This window comes from Oncorhynchus kisutch, linkage group LG16 (genome assembly GCF_002021735.2).
Source record: "Oncorhynchus kisutch isolate 150728-3 linkage group LG16, Okis_V2, whole genome shotgun sequence".
In the NCBI taxonomy this organism is placed as follows: Eukaryota; Metazoa; Chordata; class Actinopteri; order Salmoniformes; family Salmonidae; genus Oncorhynchus; species Oncorhynchus kisutch.
Window position 1 is genome coordinate 13,864,968 of NC_034189.2, and position 21,241 is coordinate 13,886,208.

The window sequence follows — 21,241 nt, forward strand, 5'->3', positions numbered from 1 at the left end:
GTCTAGCGTGGGGGGAACAGTTATCATGCGCACACAGCTACGTCACGTCATATTTCCATAATGGCGACCCCTATGACGGAACTTCCCAAGATCTCTGTGTTTGACCCACTGAAGGGTCTCCTGCTGACCTATTTCATGCCAGAATCGTGTTACGACGAGTTTTTCATTCATTTTAACTTTCTGGATGGTAAGTAGCAGTTTTGCACAGTTTTCTAGCTAGGGCTTCAACGTTTAATGAATGAGCTAACGCTAACTACCTAACTTGCAAACACATTTGTTTTTTCTCGACATTTCACAATGTGTTACTAGTGTCTTTTACGATGAGAGGTACTGGATATCAAGAAATGATATTGGATGGAATGTACATAAGGAGCTATCTAACCCGCTAAAATAGTTAAAGATAGAACAGGGGCTAGTTAGTGGGTATTTCGTTTTGTTGTGACAGCGTTCAGTGATGGGGCTATCTATCCACAGGGCTGGTTAGCGCCACTGTCCCAATCCATCTCAGTTTCTCAATAACGACAGATATGAGAGTGTCGTATCTCTCTTGTAATACCAGTTTAATGATTCTTGTTTTCTGTCTGTAGTACCATGTCTGAAGATTGTGCTGAGCAAAGGTCTGGGCATCGGAATCATCCTGGGGTCTTTGATGGGTAAGACTAAGATTCTCTCTCTCTCTCTCTCTCTGTCTCTCTCTCTCTGTGTCTCTCGCTGTCCTTTTCTCTCTCTCACTCTCACTATCATTCTCGCTGTCTGTCAGTCTCTCTCTCTTTGCACGTACAAAGCATAACTCCCTCTGCCTCTCTCTCATATAGATGGAGAGATATTCACAATAAAGTCATTAAGGACAGATATAGATAATACATATAACCCATATCTCCCTCCACTCCCCTCCTTCTCTCCCCCCTCCTACAGTGAAGCTGCCCCAGATCCTGAAGCTGATGGGGGCTAAGAGTGCCGAGGGTCTGAGCTTCAACTCTGTCCTGCTAGAGCTGCTGGCTATCACAGGAACCATGACCTACAGCATCGCTAACAGCTTCCCCTTCAGGTACTGTGGTAGTTGTACAGACAAGAGACATGGACATAGACATGCATAGACAGACACGTGCACAGACGGCCAGACAGACATGCAGAGACCCACCAGTTAACATATTTAGTGTTTTCTCCTTCAGTGCCTGGGGTGAGGCCCTGTTCCTCATGTTACAGACTGTAGCCATCGGGTTCCTCATCATGCACTATGGAGGCAACACAGTCAAAGGTAAGACATACACACACACACCTCCCCGACGTGAGGACTGATGCTCACTAGTAACACTGCTTCTTGAGATTTACGATGCAGGATGTGAAGTTGGCATAAGACTATCTGGCATCATAATCAGTGGCTGTTGTTATTGTCCTCACCCCTAGGTGTCCTGTTCCTGGGGGTGTATTTTGGCCTGGTGGCTCTGCTGCTCTCCCCCTTCACCCCCATGTCTGTGGTCATGGCCATGCAGGCCTCCAACATGCCAGCTATCATCATCGGCAGGGTACGTGGAGTGTTAACTAAGCAATAGGGCCTGAGGAGGTGGGGTATATTAGGCTTTCTAACATATTTAGCTAATTTATGTGTTGTAACATAATGACATTGTTAAAACACAAAAACATTGTTATAATACTGTTCAAGGACCACGTTGGATAATACTTGTATTTAACATTATCATGTGTTCTCTGTGTTCTCTAAATAGCCTGGGTACCAGTCTGTTCCGCTAACATTCCTCTAGCCTGGGTACCAGTCTGTTCTGCTAACATTCCTCTAGCCTGGGTACCAGTCTGTTCTGCTAACATTCCTCTAGCCTGGGTACCAGTCTTGAGCTAACATTCCTCTAGCCTGGGTACCAGTCTTGAGCTAACATTCCTCTAGCCTGGGTACCAGTCTTTAGCTAACATTCCTCTAGCCTGGGTACCAGTCTTTAGCTAACATTCCTCTAGCCTGGGTACCAGTCTTGAGCTAACATTCCTCTAGCCTGGGTAACAGTCTGTTCAGACAACATTCCTCTAGCCTGGGTACCAGTCTGTTCAGCCAACATTCCTCTAGCCTGGGTACCAGTTTGTTCTGCTAGTATTCCTCTAGCCTGGGTACCAGTCTGTTCCGCTAACATTCCTCTAGCCTGGGTACCAGTCTGTTCCGCTAACATTCCTCTAGCCTGGGTACCAGTCTGTTCCGCTAACATTCCTCTAGCCTGGGTACCAGTCTTTAGCTAACATTTCTCTAGCCTGGGTACCAGTCTGTTCAGCTAACATTCCTCTAGGCTGGGTACCAGTCTGTTAATCTAACATTCCTTTAGCCTGGGTACCAGTCTTGAGCTAACATTCCTCTAGCCTGGGTACCAGTCTTTAGCTAACATTCCTCTAGCCCGGGTACCAGTCTGTTCCGCTAACATTCCTCTAGCCTGGGTACCAGTCTGTTCTGCTAACATTCCTCTAGCCTGGGTACCAGTCTGTTCAGCCAACAGTCCTCTAGCCTGGGTACCAGTCTGTTCAGCCAACAGTCCTCTAGCCTGGGTACCAGTCTTTAGCTAACATTCCTCTAGCCTGGGTACCAGTCTTTAGCTAACATTCCTCTAGCCTGGGTACCCGTCTTTAGCTAACATTCCTCTAGCCTGGGTACCAGTCTTGAGCTAACATTCCTCTAGCCTGGGTACCAGTCTGTTCAGCCAACAGTCCTCTAGCCTGGGTACCAGTCTGTTCAGCCAACAGTCCTCTAGCCTGGGTACCAGTCTTGAGCTAACATTCCTCTAGCCTGGGTACCAGTCTGTTCAGCCAACAGTCCTCTAGCCTGGGTACCAGTCTGTTCAGCCAACAGTCCTCTAGCCTGGGTACCAGTCTGTTCAGCCAACAGTCCTCTAGCCTGGGTACCAGTCTGTTCAGCCAACAGTCCTCTAGCCTGGGTACCAGTCTGTTCAGCCAACAGTCCTCTAGCCTGGGTACCAGTCTGTTCAGCCAACAGTCCTCTAGCCTGGGTACCAGTCTTTAGCTAACAGTCCTCTAGCCTGGGTACCAGTCTGTTCAGCCAACAGTCCTCTAGCCTGGGTACCAGTCTGTTCAGCCAACAGTCCTCTAGCCTGGGTACCAGTCTGTTCAGCCAACAGTTGTCTAGCCTGGGTACCAGTCTGTTCAGCCAACAGTCCTCTAGCCTGGGTACCAGTCTGTTCAGCCAACAGTCCTCTAGCCTGGGTACCAGTCTGTTCAGCCAACAGTCCTCTAGCCTGGGTACCAGTCTGTTCAGCCAACATTCCTCTAGCCTGGGTACCAGTCTGTTCAGCCAACATTCCTCTAGCCTGGGTACCAGTCTGTTCAGCCAACATTCCTCTAGCCTGGGTACCAGTCTGTTCAGCCAACAGTCCTCTAGCCTGGGTACCAGTCTTGAGCTAACATTCCTCTAGCCTGGGTACCAGTCTGTTCAGCCAACAGTCCTCTAGCCTGGGTACCAGTCTGTTCAGCCAACAGTCCTCTAGCCTGGGTACCAGTCTGTTCAGCCAACAGTCCTCTAGCCTGGGTACCAGTCTGTTCAGCCAACAGTCCTCTAGCCTGGGTACCAGTCTGTTCAGCCAACAGTCCTCTAGCCTGGGTACCAGTCTGTTCAGCCAACAGTCCTCTAGCCTGGGTACCAGTCTTTAGCTAACAGTCCTCTAGCCTGGGTACCAGTCTGTTCAGCCAACAGTCCTCTAGCCTGGGTACCAGTCTGTTCAGCCAACAGTCCTCTAGCCTGGGTACCAGTCTGTTCAGCCAACAGTTGTCTAGCCTGGGTACCAGTCTGTTCAGCCAACAGTCCTCTAGCCTGGGTACCAGTCTGTTCAGCCAACAGTCCTCTAGCCTGGGTACCAGTCTGTTCAGCCAACAGTCCTCTAGCCTGGGTACCAGTCTGTTCAGCCAACATTCCTCTAGCCTGGGTACCAGTCTGTTCAGCCAACATTCCTCTAGCCTGGGTACCAGTCTGTTCAGCCAACATTCCTCTAGCCTGGGTACCAGTCTGTTCAGCCAACATTCCTCTAGCCTGGGTACCAGTCTGTTCAGCCAACATTCCTCTAGCCTGGGTACCAGTTGTTTGTTCTCTGGCACAGGAGTGTAATATTAGCTTAACAGACTGGTACCCAGGCTACTAGGGTTTCTTTGTATTTTAAATTGTAAAAATTACGGCAAAAATATATCTATAAAAATAAGATAAATTATAAGTTATCATAATTTATATAACGGGTGTGTCTAATCCTGAATGCTGATTGTTTTATACTGTTGGTAACCCATTGTATAACATTCGGAGGATCTATTGGACTTGGTCTCAGGCCAAAGAGCACCGTGCCAATATATCCTCCAAACACCTGTGTCTCGGGTATTATCACCATTGAACATAATGTTATTGTGTTGCTATGTGATAATGTGCCTTTCTCCCTGTCATTACAGCTGATCCAGGTAGTGACTAACTATGGGAACGGACACACAGGACAGCTGTCTGCCATCACTGTGTTTATGCTGTTCGCTGGCTCCCTGGCTCGTATATTCACCTCAATACAGGTATTTGTGAATAGGCTTTACATTACATTTACATTTGAGTCATTCCGAAGATGCACTTATCCTGAGCGGCTTACTGTGTGTGTGTGAGAGTGTAATGCGTCCTAAATGGAGCCCTGTTCCCTATAGTGTGCTCCTTTTGACCACAGCTCTATTGTCCCTGGTCAAAATCTGTGTACACTAAAGGGAAAAGTCATCTTCTTTACACTCAGCTCGAGGTTTAGGTCAGGGTCAAAGAAGACACCAATGTTTCTGGCCGTAGGCTTTACATTGGTGGTCAAATGACCTGGGTTATTTCCAATCTGGGTTCTATCAAGGTGAGGGGCCAAGTAAAACAACCTCTATAAAATGTGTCCACTGTATGTCAGAGTGTGTATATGCGTCCCAAATATGTATATGGGGCATGGTCAAGAGGAGCGCACTCTAAAGGGAAAGGGGTGCCGTTTCGGACTCCGTCTGTGTGATCCTGTCCTAATCCAACTTAAACTCTTCTTCCTGGTTTCTCTCTGTAAACAGGAAACGGGTGACTCCCTGATGGCCCTGACCTATGTCATATCCTCTTCCTGTAACGGCCTCATCGCTGCCCAGGTCCTGTACTACTGGAACAGCAGCTCCACACTGAAGAAGACTGAGTAGACTGGACACTAAGGCAGTCTATAATGGGAACCTAGTTTTGAAGTAGCGCACTATATAAAGACTAGGGTGCCATTCAAGATGCAGACAATGACCGAGAGATTATATACAAGTGTGTATGGATCTAATATGGCACCCTATAACTATGTAGTTCCCTACTTTTGACAGGACTATTGGCTCTTGTCGAAAGTAACACCCCATTCCCAATATAGTGCACTACTTTGGACTCTACTAGTGCACTATATATGGGGTGACATTTACCCAATACGAAGACTCTGCAGGCCCCTACTATAGCCTAGCCGTGGACCAAATCAACTTCTATTCCCACTACCCAAACCAAGCTTATGCCCAGTTAGAAGTTAGAATAGTTCACAGAGAAATCTCCTAGGTTTTGTATCAGTGTTTTAGCTCAGGGAAGGAAGGCTTGACCCTCTTGTTAATCCATCTTAAACACTGATTCTACTAGATGGAGGTGCCGACACACTCAATGCAATCTGTTTCTTTATACCTCCCCATCAATGTATTCCATTGTCATATTACATGGGTTGTTCTCGGAACAGACTCTAGAATGAGAACATTCTAGAACACAACCAGGAAGTTGGCTAATAGCTGTGATCAAGGGGTCAAGCAATAGAGAGGTACACTGTGAAATTCTGTCAATATGTTTGAGAAAAATGTTAGATATTCTTTAGAAAGGTTAGGTAGTTTGCACATTGTGGCTTGAGTGCGAGCAAAGAGGTCTTGGCTGAAGTTGTCCCTGGACGCTCATCTTAGGCCAGTTCCTTTGGGGGGACGTCAGCAGGCAATCAGAAGAACTGTACTGAGCCAAACGGTTGTTAGTCCAAGATGCAGTCGCACCTTTTCTGTTTTTTCAGTTTGTTTCTTCGTCAGTAGGATCAGTAGTTAAATCATTCAAATTTGATTCAGAATAAAACTGGGAGCAGAAATGTGGGTGCGTTGTAGTGTGATGTTGAAGTCCAACTTCTCTGTATAGTTTCAGTTTACCTGTTGAGTTTGAACTTCTAATCGTGTTATGGTGCCTCTTGCGGGTTGCATGCCAGTGCTACGGTTCTGATGATGGTAAGAAAGTTGAATTTAAATGTGAACATTTAATAAAATATGTTTTGTTTTTGTTGGGACTGCTCCAGCGTGTCTTTCGTTGTGGGTCTTTTATCTAGAAGGATGTTTATCTCAAATCCAGGCTGCATCACATCCGGTCATGATTGGGAGTCCCATAAGGCGGCACACAATTGGCCCAGCGTTGTCCGGGTTTGGCAGGGGTGGGCCGTCATTGTAAATAATAATTTGTTCTTAACTGACTTGCCTAGTTAAAGGTTAAACATCTTTAAAAAGATGTTTAACCAGTAGATGGAGACAAACTTTCACCCATTATTACATACATAATCTTAGTTTTCTCAAAGTAGGGGCGTGAAGATCTTGTTCTCTGTTGATGCCTAGACTCACTAGCTTTTAATCAGTGAGTAATAAATATGTTATATACATGAATTTGTCTCTACTTATACTCTCACCATTTTTTTCCCACAAACTTTATTAATACGTTTCTCCATTTCTCTTGTGATGTCATCCATCCTCTCTTTCTCATGCCCTCTTTATCATAACATTTGAATCTGTCTGTCCATCGCCTTCTTTTCACTTTACCCTCCCATTGAATTGACCTCCCCCTTCTCTCTCTTCCTCCCTCTCTTTTTTCCAGTCCCTGACAGCAAATTACCCACCCTCCAACTGACCCCCTGTGTCTGTGTGTGGTTCCAACAGCCCCGTGACTCACTGTCCTCCATCACACTGACATCATCAAGAACCCCGGCAACCAAAAAGTCCCACAATTCTGATCAAATTTAAGACAACAAAACTCACTTTTTTGAGATGGACATTTTCCAACCGTGAATTCAACTTGAGAGTGGTTGTTACGGAGGATTACGGAAATACACTATTTCTACAGTAAGCTACTCCACACCAAAACAGTTGTGATTACTTATACTGAATCTCTCAATTCAAAGCACTTTATTGGCATGGGAAACATATGTTTACACTCCCTCTCTCTCCTTATCTCCCTCGCGCTCAGCAAAGTACTTCTTTCTCTCTTCATCCCTTTTCTCATCAGTTTCCCTCATGCTTTGTGTATCACTCACTTACCTGCTTTATTCCTGTCTTTCTATTACAGAATGAAAGAGAGCGAGAGAAAGGAGGAGCCAAGCCACATGAGGGGAAATAGAGTAGAGAAATGGTTGTCTTGGAAAGAGAGAGAAACGCTGGTTGTAGCATGCCAAAGAGTAGCAGAAGCAGGAGGGAGATCGACAGGCATTTAAGAACAAGAGTTTGGAGAAAATGAGAAAATAAAAGGGACTTTTCATTGAAAGAGAGAGCCACAGCAGGCATATCTGATTGTGATTGTGCAGCTGAATGGCGGAGATGCCGAGCTTCAACTTCGTTAGGCCGTACCAACTGTTAGATGGAATCCTCTTGAGGGGTCTGACAGGTTCAGAAGAGGACAGTTTCATTCCACTGTGCTTGAGACATGTCTATGGTTCACATACACACACTGTGTCAGCCTATCTTTATCTACCTGCTGATCGCTAGGCCTGCATTTCCCATCTACCCCTATCTGGCCATCTGTGGATGACACTATCTCTGGCAGAACACACCATTGCCCCACCTCAGCGGGGGAGTTTTGGTGAATGCCTTAGCTAGCTGATAAGAGTCAAGCCCATTCATCTCTTCCAATGGTTTAGTATGTTCAGTCACAGGATTAAGATCAAGTGTAGCCAAATTTTCCTCTCCCTTGTTTATCCTATAATCATAAAAATGTAGGTTTGCACCATCCGTGTTTCAGTATGAACACACTAAAACAAAAAAAATAGCTTATCTCCACGAACCATTCTCCTCTCTCTCCCCCCTCTTAATTCAATTAAAGGGCTTTCTTGGCATGGGAAACATGTTAAAAGTGCCAAAGCACGTGAAGTAGATAAACAAACGTGAAACAAAAGTTAACAGTAAACATTACACTCACAGAAGATCTAAAAGAACCAAAGAGAGTGACAGCTATAGGGGAGGAAATCAGGAAGGTGATCAAATCAAAAATGTATTTGTCATGTGGGCCGAATACAACAGGTGTAGACCTTACAGTGAAATGCTTACTTACAGGCTCTAACCAATAGTGCAAAAAAGGTATTAGGTGAACAATAGGTAGGTAAAGAAATAAAACGACAGTAAAGGTGATGGAGTCCAGGTGAGTCTCCCGAAGCGCAGGTGCGCGTAACGATGGTGGCAGGTATGACGATTGCCAGAGAGGAGTAGCGGGAGTAGACAGTACCCCCTCCCTGACGTACAGTTCCAGCTGCAGGGCGCCGACCAGAGGGATGGTCCCGAGGACCAGACCAATCGCTTCTGCTAAAGCGCAGGAACCTGTAGAGCCAGCTGAGCTGCGGGAACCTGTAGAGCCAGCTGAGCTGCGGGAACCTGTAGAAACCAGCTGAGGCGTGGGAGCCTGGCAAGCTGGCTGAGGTATGGGATCCCGACGCGCTGGCTGAGTTATGGGATCCTGACGAGCCAGCTGAGGTATGGAATCCCGACGAGCCGGCTGAGTTATGGGATCCCGACGAGCCGGCTGAGGTATGGGATCCCGACGAGCCGGCTGAGTTATGGAATCCCGACGAGCCGGCTGAGGTATGGGATCCCGACGAGCCAGCTGAGGCATGGAAGCCTGATGAGCCAGCTGAGGCATGGAAGCCGGGTTGGTTCGGCAGCCACCCTTGGACCCGACGTCACCAGTAATAAAGCAATAAATAAAAACAATCCTCAGGGTTGTGGGGTGAGACAGGGATGCAGCTTAAGCCCCACCCTCTTCAACATATATATCAACGAATTGGCGAGGGCACTAGAACAGTCTGCAGCACCTTGTCTCACCCAACTAGAATCTGGAGTCAAATGTCTACTGTTTGCTGATGATCTGGTGCTTCTGTCCCCAACCAAGGAGGGCGTATAGCAGCACCTAGATCTTTTGCACAGATTCTGTCAGAACTGGGCCTTGACAGTAAATCTCAGTAAGACAAAAAATAATGGTGTTCCAAAAATGGTCCAGTTGCCAGGACCACAAATACAAATTATATCTAGACACCATTGCCCTAGAGCACACAAAAAACTATAGATACCTCGGCCTAAACATCAGCGCCACAGGTAACTTCCACAAAGCTGTGATCGAGCTGAGAGACAAGGCAAGAGGGCCTTCTATGCCATCAAAAGGAACATAAAACATACATACCAATTAGGATCTGGCAAAAAATACTTGAATCAGTTATAGAACCCATTGCTCTTTATGGTTGTGAGGTCTAGAATGATGATGTTAAAGAGTTTAAGTGTATGCAATTGGAATTTGTGGTCTGTATATTTGATAATTTCATTGAGAATACCATCAACACCACAGGCCTTTCTGGGTTGGAGGCTTTGTTTTTTGTCCTGTAGTTCATTCAATGTAATTGGAGAATCCAGTGGGTTCTGGTAGTCTTTAATAGTTTATTCTAAGGTTTGTATTTGATCATGTATATGTTTTTGCTGTTTGTTCTTTGTTATAGGGCCAAAATGATTGGAGAAGTGGTTTACCCATACATCTCTGTTTTGGTTAGATAACTCTTCGTGTTGTTGTTTGTTTAGAGTTTTCCAATTTTCCCAGATGTGGTTAGATTCTATGGATTCTTCAATTACATTGATCTGACTTCTGACATTCTGTTCCTTCTTTTTCTGTAGTGTATTCCTGTATTGTTTTAGTGATTCACCATAGTGAAGGTGTAGGCTCAGGTTTTCTGGGTCTCAATGTTTTTGATTAGATAGGTTTCTCAATTTCTTTCTTAGGTTTTTGCATTCTTCATCAAACCTTTTGTCATTGTTGTTAATTTTCTTTGGTTTTCTGTTTGACATTTTTAGATTTGATAGGGAAGCTGAAAGGTCAAATATACTGTTTAGGTTTTCTACTGCCAAGTTTACACCTTCACTATTACAGTGGAACATTATGTTCAGGAAGTTGTCTAAAAGTGAATGAATTTGTTAATTGTTTTTTGGTAAGTTTCAAAACTACTTTTGGTATGTTTCTCTCTCTCAGACCTGTCTACCTCAGGACGTGTCTCCACTAGCTCATCAATGTTACCTCTCCCTCCTCTCTCTCTCTCTCTCTCTCTCTTTCTCTCTCTCTCTCTCACTCACTCACTCACACAGACCGGTCTACCTAAGGGCATCAAATCAAGCTTTATTTATGCAGCACATTTCAGACATTGAATGCAACACAGATCTCTTTTAAATATGTCCACAGTTTCGCCACCCCTCAGATTCTCTGGCAGGCTATTCCAGAGGCTGGGGGCATAATAACTAAAGGCTGCCTCTCCATGCCTCTTGGTCCTAGGCTTTGGGATAGTTAAAAGGTCAGTGCCAGAGGACCTGAGGGACCTACTGGGTACATAACTTAAAAGCATGTCTGACATCTCTTGGGGTGAACAATCGTGGATTGATTTAAAAACCAATAGAATAATCTTTAAATTAATTTTAAAACTCTCAGGCAGCCAGTGCAGAGACCTTAAAACCAGTGTAATGTGTGCTCTCCGTGTGGTCTTGGTCAGTACCCGTGCTGCAGCATTCTGTATGTTATTCAGTTGACCAATGGCTTTTCTGGGTAGACCAGACAGGAGAGCATTACATTAGTCAAGCCTGCTTGTAATAAAAGCATGGATGAGTCTCTCTGTATCAGCCTGAGAGAGAAACAGACGCACCTTGGCAATGTTCAGGTGGTAAAAAGCTATTTTGGTCACATTCCTAATGTGTGATTGAAAATGTAGTTCTGAATCTAAAATAACACCTATGTTTTTTTAATCTGGTGTTTAATATTTATTACCCATGAATTAAAAAGTGCGGCTAGATTCTCTCTCTGTGCTTTGGCTCCAACAAAGAGTACCTCGGTCTTGTCTTGATTTAGCTGGAGGAATCACTAATACTGTCTAATAATTTACCAGTTGAGCTAAAATCCTCTGGTGACACAGAAATGTAAAGTTGTGTATCGTCTGCATAGCAGTGAAAATCAATGCTGTGCTTTCTGATAACACTGCCAACAGGTAACATATATAAACTGAACAGTACCAGACCCAAAATGTATCCCTGTGGAACGCCACATGTGATATGTATTTTCTCTGAGTTATGCTCACCAAGAGTGACAAAAATCTCTCGACCGGTTAAATAGGTCCTAAACCACTTTAGAACAGGACCAGCATGTCTCTACTACCTCATTAAGGTTAACTATCTCTCTATGTTTCTCCCTCTTTCTCTAGCTTTCTCTCAGACCTGTCTACCTCAGGGCTTGTCTCTAATATTTGGTTTGATTTGATTTACTAGCTCTTTAAGGTTACCTCTCTTGCAGATCTGTCTACCTCAGGGCTTTTCTCTACTATTTGGTTTGATTTGATTTACTAGCTCTCCAAGATTATCTCTCTCAGATCAGTCTACCTCAGGGCTTGTCTCTACTAGCTCTTTAAGGTTACCTGTCTCTCAGACCTGTCTACCTTAGGGCTTGTCTCTACTAGCTCTTTAAGGTTACCTGTCTCTCAGACCTGTCTACCTTAGGGCTTGTCTCTACTAGCTCTTTAAGGTTACCTGTCTCTCAGACCTGTCTACCTTAGGGCTTGTCTCTACTAGCTCTTTAAGGTTACCTGTCTCTCAGACCTGTCTACCTTAGGGCTTGTCTCTACTAGCTCTTTAAGGTTACCTGTCTCTCAGACCTGTCTACCTTAGAGCTTGTCTCTACTAGCTCTTTAAGGTTACCTGTCACTCAGACCTGTCTACCTTAGGGCTTGTCTCTACTAGCTCTTTAAGGTTACCTGTCTCTCAGACCTGTCTACCTTAGGGCTTGTCTCTACTAGCTCTTTAAGGTTACCTGTCACTCAGACCTGTCTACCTTAGGGCTTGTCTCTACTAGCTCTTTAAGGTTACCTGTCTCTCAGACCTGTCTACCTTAGGGCTTGTCTCTACTAGCTCTTTAAGGTTACCTGTCTCTCAGACCTGTCTACCTTAGGGCTTGTCTCTACTAGCTCTTTAAGGTTACCTGTCTCTCAGACCTGTCTACCTTAGGGCTTGTCTCTACTAGCTCTTTAAGGTTACCTGTCTCTCAGACCTGTCTACCTTAGGGCTTGTCTCTACTAGCTCTTTAAGGTTACCTGTCTCTCAGACCTGTCTACCTCAGGGCTTGTCTCTACTAGCTCTTTAAGGTTACCTGTCTCTCAGACCTGTCTACATTAGGGCTTGTCTCTACTAGCTCTTTAAGGTTACCTGTCTCTCAGACCTGTCTACCTTAGGGCTTGTCTCTACTAGCTCTTTAAGGTTACCTGTCTCTCAGACCTGTCTACCTTAGGGCTTGTCTCTACTAGCTCTTTAAGGTTACCTGTCTCTCAGACCTGTCTACCTTAGGGCTTGTCTCTACTAGCTCTTTAAGGTTACCTGTCTCTCAGACCTGTCTACCTTAGGGCTTGTCTCTACTAGCTCTTTAAGGTTACCTGTCTCTCAGACCTGTCTACCTTAGGGCTTGTCTCTACTAGCTCTTTAAGGTTACCTGTCTCTCCCTTGACAAACATTTCCTCTATTAGCAGCATTATACCCCTGTCTAATGTGTCCCATCTGTCATTGTTGTGTGTGTGTGTGTGTGTGTGTGTGTGTGTGTGTGTGTGTGTGTGTGTGTGTGTGTGTGTGTGTGTGTGTGTGTGTGTGTGTGTGTGTGTGTGTGTGTGTGTGTGTGTGTGTGTGTGTGTGTGTGTGTGTGTGTGTGTGTGTGTGTGTGTGAGTGCGTGTGTGCGTGCGTGCGTGCGTGCGTGTGTGAATCAGACCTACACTACCTGGGAAACTTCAGCAAAACTTTTTTTGACCGGTCTGTCAGTGTGTACATACCACCCATGGTCTTAACAGAGAGTTGAGAATAGAACACAACATCAGGATGTTTTCCAACTTGTGGCGTTTGATTGGTTATTATCAAATAATAAACAACATTAGTGACGCTTGTTAAATCACAGATGGTATACCAGTAGTTAATATAGTATTTTAGTCAGCAAATATCTCAAACCACACACTCAACAGGTGATTTTTTTACATAGTGGTTGGCTACTAGATTTGATCACATTCATACGATTATATATTTCGACATATCCATCCATATAGGTCATGAACCGTCAATCTGATTTCTATGTAAAATAGCCTTTTGAGTGACTAAAATATCACCCATAGTATTTGTTTTGGATAGAAATGCTTAAAATTGGAGAAAAAGTTTGAAAGGCTGGCTGAGTGGGCGGGGAGGGTATATTCATGAGCTCGCCTTGACTGACAGCTCTTTGAAACACCCATGTCAAACATGGATACAGTGAGCAGTAAAAACATATCAAGCAAACTTGAAATTGTATCAAAAATGTTTTATCCATCTTCCATTTGGCAGAGAACTTATTTGTATTGCTTTTAATCTTTTTAAACGAATTTATCTTATTAACACTTTGTTCTAGCTAGCTATTTGTGTAGGTAGCTATCAAGTAAACCCAATGATACAAGCAATACAAAAATACAAATCCTCCAATAAATATTTAAAATGAGCAACAGGCGGACAAGAGTCTCAAGTTTAAGTTTAGTCTGCAGGCTATTCCATAAGCAAGGAGTGTAACAGGAAGGCAGCCATGCCCAACTCTGTGGAAATCACATGGGCTTCAAGTGTAATCCATGCTTGAGACCTGGTTTTAGGAATTCTAATTCTAATATGGGGTGGCAGCGTAGCCTAGTGGTTAGAGCGTAGTAACCGAAAGGTTGCAAGTTCGAATCCCTAAGCTGACAAGGTACAAATCTGTCGTTCTGCCACTGAACAATTCAGTTAACTGTTCCTAGGCTGTCATTGAAAATAAGAATTGGTTCTTAACTGACTTGCCTAGTTAAATAAAAGTAAGAAGGTAGTTTATCCAGAAGTCCTTTATAGACAAACAGAGCATGTTGTTCTCGTCTCACGGACAGCGAAGTCCAACCCAAATTTTGACATAAAACACAGTGGTGTTTGCACCCGTAACAAACCTAAGTGCGCAAAGATAAATTCAGATGCTGTAGAATGCATGTATATACATATCCCCATAATCTATAACAGACATACACTAGCTTGCACAATTTGTCTTCTATTTGGAGAGGACAAACATGTCCTGTTTCTATAGAGGAAGCCTAGCTTGATTTTTAGCCGTTTACAAAGTTAATCAATATGCATTTTAAAAGACAGTTCATCATCCAACCATATCCCTAAGTATTTATATGCAGAGACCTGATTCATTCGAGAACCATGTAAGCTTGTGAGTTCAAGTGTATTTTCAACCAACTTTTTGAACCTATTAAAAATCATAAAATGTGTTTTCTTTGCATTTAAAACAAGTTTCAGCTGTATAAAAGACCCTTGAAATATCTTAAAATCTGTCTCCAATAGTGATAACGCTTGGTCAGCCGTTGAAGCGATAGAGTACATGACAGTGTCATCAGCATGGAACCCTGGTCACTTTAATAATAGAACACTGGTCACTTTAATAATGGAACACTGGTCACTTTAATAATGGAACACTGGTCACTTTAATAATGGACCACTGGTCACTTTAATAATAGAACCCTGGTCACTTTAATAATGGACCACTGGTCACTTTAATAATGGACCACTGGTCACTTTAATAATGGACCACTGGTCACTTTAATAATGGAACACTGGTCACTTTAATAATGGACCACTGGTCACTTTAATAATAGAACCCTGGTCACTTTAATAATGGACCACTGGTCACTTTAATAATGGACCACTGGTCACTTTAATAATGGACCACTGGTCACTTTAATAATGGAACACTGGTCACTTTAATAATGGAACACTGGTCACTTTAATAATGGAACACTGGTCACTTTAAAATGTTTGCATACTGTTTTACCCATTTCATGTGTATATACTGTATTCTACTCAAGTTCATGCTATTCAACTATTGCTGTAATATACTATTCTATCCATGTATTCTACAGACAGAATATGTAGTATATCTACATACTGTCCTTAAAGTCTATACATCCCATCAAATATACAGTGCATTCGGAAAGTATTCAGACCCCTTGACTTTTTCCATATTTTGTTACGTTAGTCTTATTCAAAAATGTATTAAATGATTTTTTTCCCTCCTCAATCTACACACAATACCCCATAATGACAAAGCAAAAACAGGTTTTCAAAAAACATTTATTTTGCCAATTTATTTTAAAAAAATAAGAGATAAACCCAGAAATACCTTATTTACGTATTCAGACCCTTTGCTATGAGACTCGAAATTAAACTCAGATGTGTCCTGTTTCCATTGATCATCTTTGAGATGTTTCTACAACTTGATTGGAGTCCACATGTGGTAAATTCAATTGATTGAGTGAGGTTCAATCACTTGGTTTTTGCTCTGACATGCACTGTCAACTGTTGGAGTTGACAGTGCATGTCAGAGCAAAAACCAAGTCATGAGGTTGAAGGAATTGTCTGTAGAGCTCAGAGACAGGATTGTGTCAAGGCACAGATCTGGGGAAGGGTACCAAACAAATTCAGCACCATTGAAGGTCCCCAACCACCCAGTGGCCTCCATCATTCTTAAATGAAAGAAGTTTGGAACCACCAAGACTCTTCCTAGCTGGCTTTTGGGGGAGAAGGGCCTTGGTCAGGGAGGTGACCAAGAACCTGATGGTCACTCTGACAGAGCTCCAGAGTTCCTCTGTGGAGATGGGAGAACCTTCCAGAAGGACAACCATCTATGCAGCACTCCACCAATCAGGCCTTTATGGTAGAGTGGCCAGATGGAAGCCACTCCTCAATAAAAGGCACATGACAGCCCGCTTGGAGTTTGCCAACAGGCACCTAAAGGACTTACATGCCATGAGAAACAAGAATCTCTGGTCTGAAAAAAACTAGATTGAACTCTTTGGCTTGAATGCCAAGCGTCACATCAGGAGGAAACCTGGCCCCATCCCTACGGTGAAGCACAGTGGTGGCAGCATCATGCTGTGGGGATGTTTTTCAGCATCAGAGACTGGGAGACAAGATCGAAATTGGGGAGAAAAAGTTGGTAAATAATAATAAATAATAGTACTTGAGAGTTAGGGTGATGTCCCCTTAATAATTCTGCCTCCTGATACCAAGTGTTTGACATGGGGGAGACCTGATACCAAGTGTTTGACATGGGGGAGACCAGTAACTTTATGAGCAAACTTATCAATGTAGAAGCAAAGGTTCATGACCTTTAACCTCTCTGGGACCGCTCGGGAAATGAGCGTCCCACCTCTCAACAGCCAGTGAAACTGCAGGGCGCCAAATTCAAAACATCGGAAATCCCATAATTAAAATTCCTCAAACATAGAAGTATTTTACACCATTTTATAGATAAACTTCTCGTTACTCCAGCCACAGAGTCCGATTTCAAAAACGCTTTTCGGCGAAAGCACAACATATCATTATGTTAGGTCAGCAACTAGTCACAGAAAGCATTCAGCCATTTTCCAACCAAAGAGAGGAGTCACAAAAAAAAATGAATCACTAACCTTTGATGATCTTCATCAGATGACACTCATAGGACTTCATGTTACACAATACATGGATGTTTTGTTCGGTAAAGTTCATATTTACATCTAAAAATCTGAGTTTACATTGGCACGTTATGTTCAGTAGTTCCAAAACATCCGGTGATTTTGCAGAGAGCTACATCAATTTTACAGAGACACTCATAATAAACATTGATAAAATATACAAGTGTTATGCATGGAATTTTAGATCCACTTCTCCTTAATGCAACTTCTGTGTCAGATTTCAAAAAAACTTTGCAGAAAAAGCACACCATGCTATAATCTGAGTAGAGCGCTCAGAGCCCATACATATATCTGCCATGTTGTGTAGTCAACATTCGTCAGGATTGCATTATAAATATTCACTTACCTTTGATGATCTTCATCAGAATGCACTCCCAGGAATCCCAGTTCCACAATAAATGTTTGTTTTGTTTGATAATGTCCATCATTTATGCCAAAATAGCTCCTTTTGTTAGTGCGTTCAGTCCAGTAATCCACATTCATAAAGCACGTTCACTAGTTTCAGACGAAAAGTCAAAAAAGCTCCGTTACAGTTAGTAGAAACACGTCAAACGATGTATAGAATCAATCTTTGGGATGTTTTTAACATAAGTCTTCAATAATGTTCCAATCGGACAATTCCTTTGTCTTCAGAAATTAAGTGGAACGTAGCTACCTTTCACGTGAGCGCGCAAGACTGAGCCTGTGGCACTCTGCCAGACCACTCACTCAAAGAGCTCTTATGAGCCCCTCCTTTAGAGTAGACGCATCAAACAAGTTTCTAAAGACTGTTGACATCTAGTGGAAGCCGTAGGAAGTGCAAAATTACCAATATCCCACTGTGTATTCGATAGGGGCTGAGTTCAAAAACTACAAACCTCAGATTTCCCACTTCCTGGTTGGATTTTTTTCTCAGGTTTTTGCCTGCCATATGAGATCTGTTATACTAACAGACATCATTCAAACAGTTTTAGAAACTTCAGAGTGTTTTCTATCCAAATATACTAATAATATGCATATTCTAGCTTTCATGGATGAGTAGCAGACAGCTTAATTTGGGCACGTTCGCCCCCTACCGCAAAGAAGTTAACGTCACTGTTCTGGGAAACAAAAAAAATGTGTAGGCTAGAAATCACCTATCTCATTCATCTTCGCTGTGAGTGTGAAGCTGTTTGAAACACCTGAGACAAGGAGGGATGATGACATGTAATGTTTGACTGCAGACTGGAGCCAGACTCACAGACAGTGTTGTCTTATCGTTTCTGAGTTCCTTGAATTAACTAGATGCAGCAAACCAAGCAGCACTAAATACTACTGCGCTAGCCCGGCATGTAGGCCTCCTCCACACACACACATGCACACATGACAAATCAGCAGAGATTTTGGCTGGCAGGGAAGGGTGGAGTCTTTGACAGCAACTGTTGAGAGATGTGGGAGGAAGGGAACACACAAACATACCTCCCTACCACAGAGAAAACTGTCACTGTGTTAACATATTAACTTGTTGGTCTGGTTCATCCAGACCAGTATTTCACTTTCACAACCACTGATGATGATGATGATTGGTGATTGGCTGACTTTTGTTTAGACTCCATTTTGCAAGATGGTGTGTATTGTGTATTGTGTAACCATGGAAACGTGAAGATACCTGTGTAACTTTTGACTGAAATTCCACTTAATCTTCTTGCCGACTCTGAATAGCTCTACCCAAACCCCTGGACATGCACGTGCACCGATAGGGCTCTACCTGTGCAGAGCACGTGCCCCTTTGCCCTTACAGTCTCCAAAGTGCCCTTTTTGGTGGTGATATCATTCCCCCCTAGAGTGTTGTTTTTTAATTGTTCTCAACCCACTGCCTGCCTGCAAGTCATCGTTAAATGATCATCTATGCTTCAGAACCAAAGACTGGCTCGTCTTGATTGACTCGTCATATCCAGATTAGTGACCAGAAATAACTTGTTTAATTTCTTCCAGTTTTGCCAGGCAAAATCAGAGTAGGCCTAAATGTATTATCCATATAAAATACCGTTTAGAAATCTACTACTGACTCATCTTCGCCAGAACAATATGGCTACCTGGCGATTTGATTGATAATGTTCATATTTCAGATAGGCCTCGTTTGGGTGGCTACCAGCGATGTCTAAAGATACACTGCTGTAACATCGCCCTTCCTTAAATATTATGGGATGGAGACGTAACATATTCTGGCGAATTTAATACGATATTTGTGAGGAAGAACAGGGCTACCCGGCTGGCAAGTAGCACTCTGCAAGTAGGCCTGCCCTACAAAGTGATGGCGTGGTGCAGACTGAACATGCGTTTCCATCCGATCCTGTAAACCCACTACAACAAGTAGATAGAAAGCAGGCTCTGGACTCCAGAGTAGTGACATCATATATCCCTAGTTGATGTCAGATGCTAACATGGATTACTTTCAGCTCTAAATGCAGGCGTAGAACGCAGTTTATTTCTGTAGCCTATCTTGCGTTTTGAAAATGCGTCACCTTTTATGGCTGTAATGTCAGACTAAATGCAGTAATTGTGTGCGCATGTGTGTGCACGGGTGGTGTGCGCGGGTGGTCGCAAGTTTTATAGGCCTACGGTTTCTTTTTGGGGTTTCCAGGTCAAACGGTTTGACAACCACCGGGATACATGATAGTTGCAACAAATGGAGTTGGGTTGGATATTGGCTACAGTATTTCTTACAATCTTTTATTATGACTGGAATTGTGCTGGTCGTTGGTAACAAGTGCAGCATTTATTCCAGTTCAAAATAGTTTAGCAAAATACTTTACTCATCAGATTGTGCTGATTTCCCCTCTGGTAGTAATTGCTCAACAAGTCTGTGACAGCGGTTGCGGAAGAAACTAAATGTGTGTGCCCTTTTTTTGTTTGAGTACATGACCCCCATGCCCTGACAAAACAAGACTTTTGGATGAATATGTCACCCATTTCTATAGTCAAATCTATTGGATATCACGTCACTCAGTCAGTCCTCATTGCTACAAAATCTCCTCCACTAATTATAGACCTGACAGTGCAGACAAGAACCCATAGAAGTTATACGGATGTACGTCACAAAACTGCATATTATTACGAGTTAATCACTGATCAGGGTTTCCCGGTAGCCGCCCTCCCCGAGCTACTCTATGAGTCGGGGTGTTCAGCTGGGAGCGTGTGAGGGTGGGTGAAAAATGCGGCGGATCCGGCGTTCACTGACATTGCAGCCGTTCGCGCTCTCCTTCGTGGCAGCCGCTGCGCCAGAAGCAGACACCCACCCACTTGCTCACCTGCGAGCAAACAACGCAACGAGCAGGTATTTCAACGACCTGTGGAGAAGGGAGTGGTTGGTTGGTAGTCACACAGTCAGACGTTGATGGGCTGTGGGCTTAAGGGTTTTTAAACCTGTATTTCTGTCGTTAACCTCTCCATGACCATTGATAGGCCTCTATACCACAGTTGTTATGCCCATATCTATTAAAAATATATATCTTATTTAAAATGGGCAAATTTTATATTCATAATATGTGTGAAGGGTTGTGTCTAGTTGGGATACTGTTGCCCAACATATAGCCATTTTTATTGTCCAAATAAGCTTCTGCATAAACCTCAAATAGTGTTTCTGGTCAATTAAAGGCCACATAAAAAGACACATAAAACAAGACGTAAGAAATTGTGCGATTACTATTGGATGTGGTAATTTTAATGTACTTTTCTGTGACGCTCAAATCCTTGCCTAGTCCTAGGTAAACTATGTGTGTGCGCGCGGAGCGGGCGCGGTTGCAGAAAGGGTGCGCTCTGGTCTGCTCTGCGTGCGAGAGAGGAGTGGTTTCTTGGCTCCCCAAGGAATGCAGGTAAATAATACGCACGAGAAGTTTCCATGACAACTTTTGATGTGGTGAGGTTTCCTATAGCAGTGCTTACGAAATAGAAATAGGGTTTCTCTTTCTCTTTAGATAACCCCTCAATCTCCTACTTTGAGTGCTGCTCATTGACACATCTAGAGGGACTCAATGAGGCCAGTTGCTGCGCGTTCATTAGGATAACTAAAAGGATAAATTACCTAACAGCAAGCGTTTAGGGTTCGGATCCCAGGATAAGAGGAAAGTTAGTGGAAATGTTGTTGACAGTTACTGAACATGAACATCTACTGAACATCTTACATAATACTAAACATCTTACAAACCATCTATTTGGGGCTAAATTATTATATGAGAAGGAAATGTGTCAGACAACAACTTGCTTAAGGAAAATGTCAACTTGCAGATAAAAAAATAACTGAGGGTATGTGTACCGACCACCTGAGTCATAGAGGAGACTGTTGTTTGCTTCTGATGACTACAACTTCTCGTAACTCTTTAAAAGTCACACCACCAGCATCTCCCACGCACTTGTTTAGCCCCTGCTCACCAAATCCATGGCAACCACTTGT

At 43.4% G+C, this 21,241-nt stretch overlaps 1 protein-coding gene across 1 annotated transcript; it reads left to right on the forward strand.

Moving 5' to 3' along the window:
* The first annotated feature begins 9 nt into the window (after window positions 1-9).
* LOC109906319 (mannose-P-dolichol utilization defect 1 protein) lies at window positions 10-6,317 on the forward strand. Its single transcript, XM_020503963.2, has 7 exons — window positions 10-187; window positions 588-653; window positions 916-1,048; window positions 1,173-1,258; window positions 1,408-1,526; window positions 4,438-4,548; window positions 5,062-6,317. Exons 1-7 carry the CDS (start codon window positions 61-63, stop codon window positions 5,179-5,181), a joined length of 762 nt encoding a protein of 253 aa, XP_020359552.1. The 5' UTR covers window positions 10-60; the 3' UTR covers window positions 5,182-6,317.
* Window positions 6,318-21,241: the final 14,924 nt, after the last annotated feature.

Bases quoted from the DNA above. Each gene is read 5' to 3' on its own strand.
- LOC109906319 (XM_020503963.2), top strand. From the start codon at position 61: ATGGCGACCCCTATGACGGAACTTCCCAAGATCTCTGTGTTTGACCCA. The intron at 188-587 runs GTAAGTAGCAGT...TTCTGTCTGTAG, and splicing joins TCATTTTAACTTTCTGGATG to TACCATGTCTGAAGATTGTG. The intron at 1,049-1,172 runs GTACTGTGGTAG...TTTCTCCTTCAG, and splicing joins GCTAACAGCTTCCCCTTCAG to TGCCTGGGGTGAGGCCCTGT.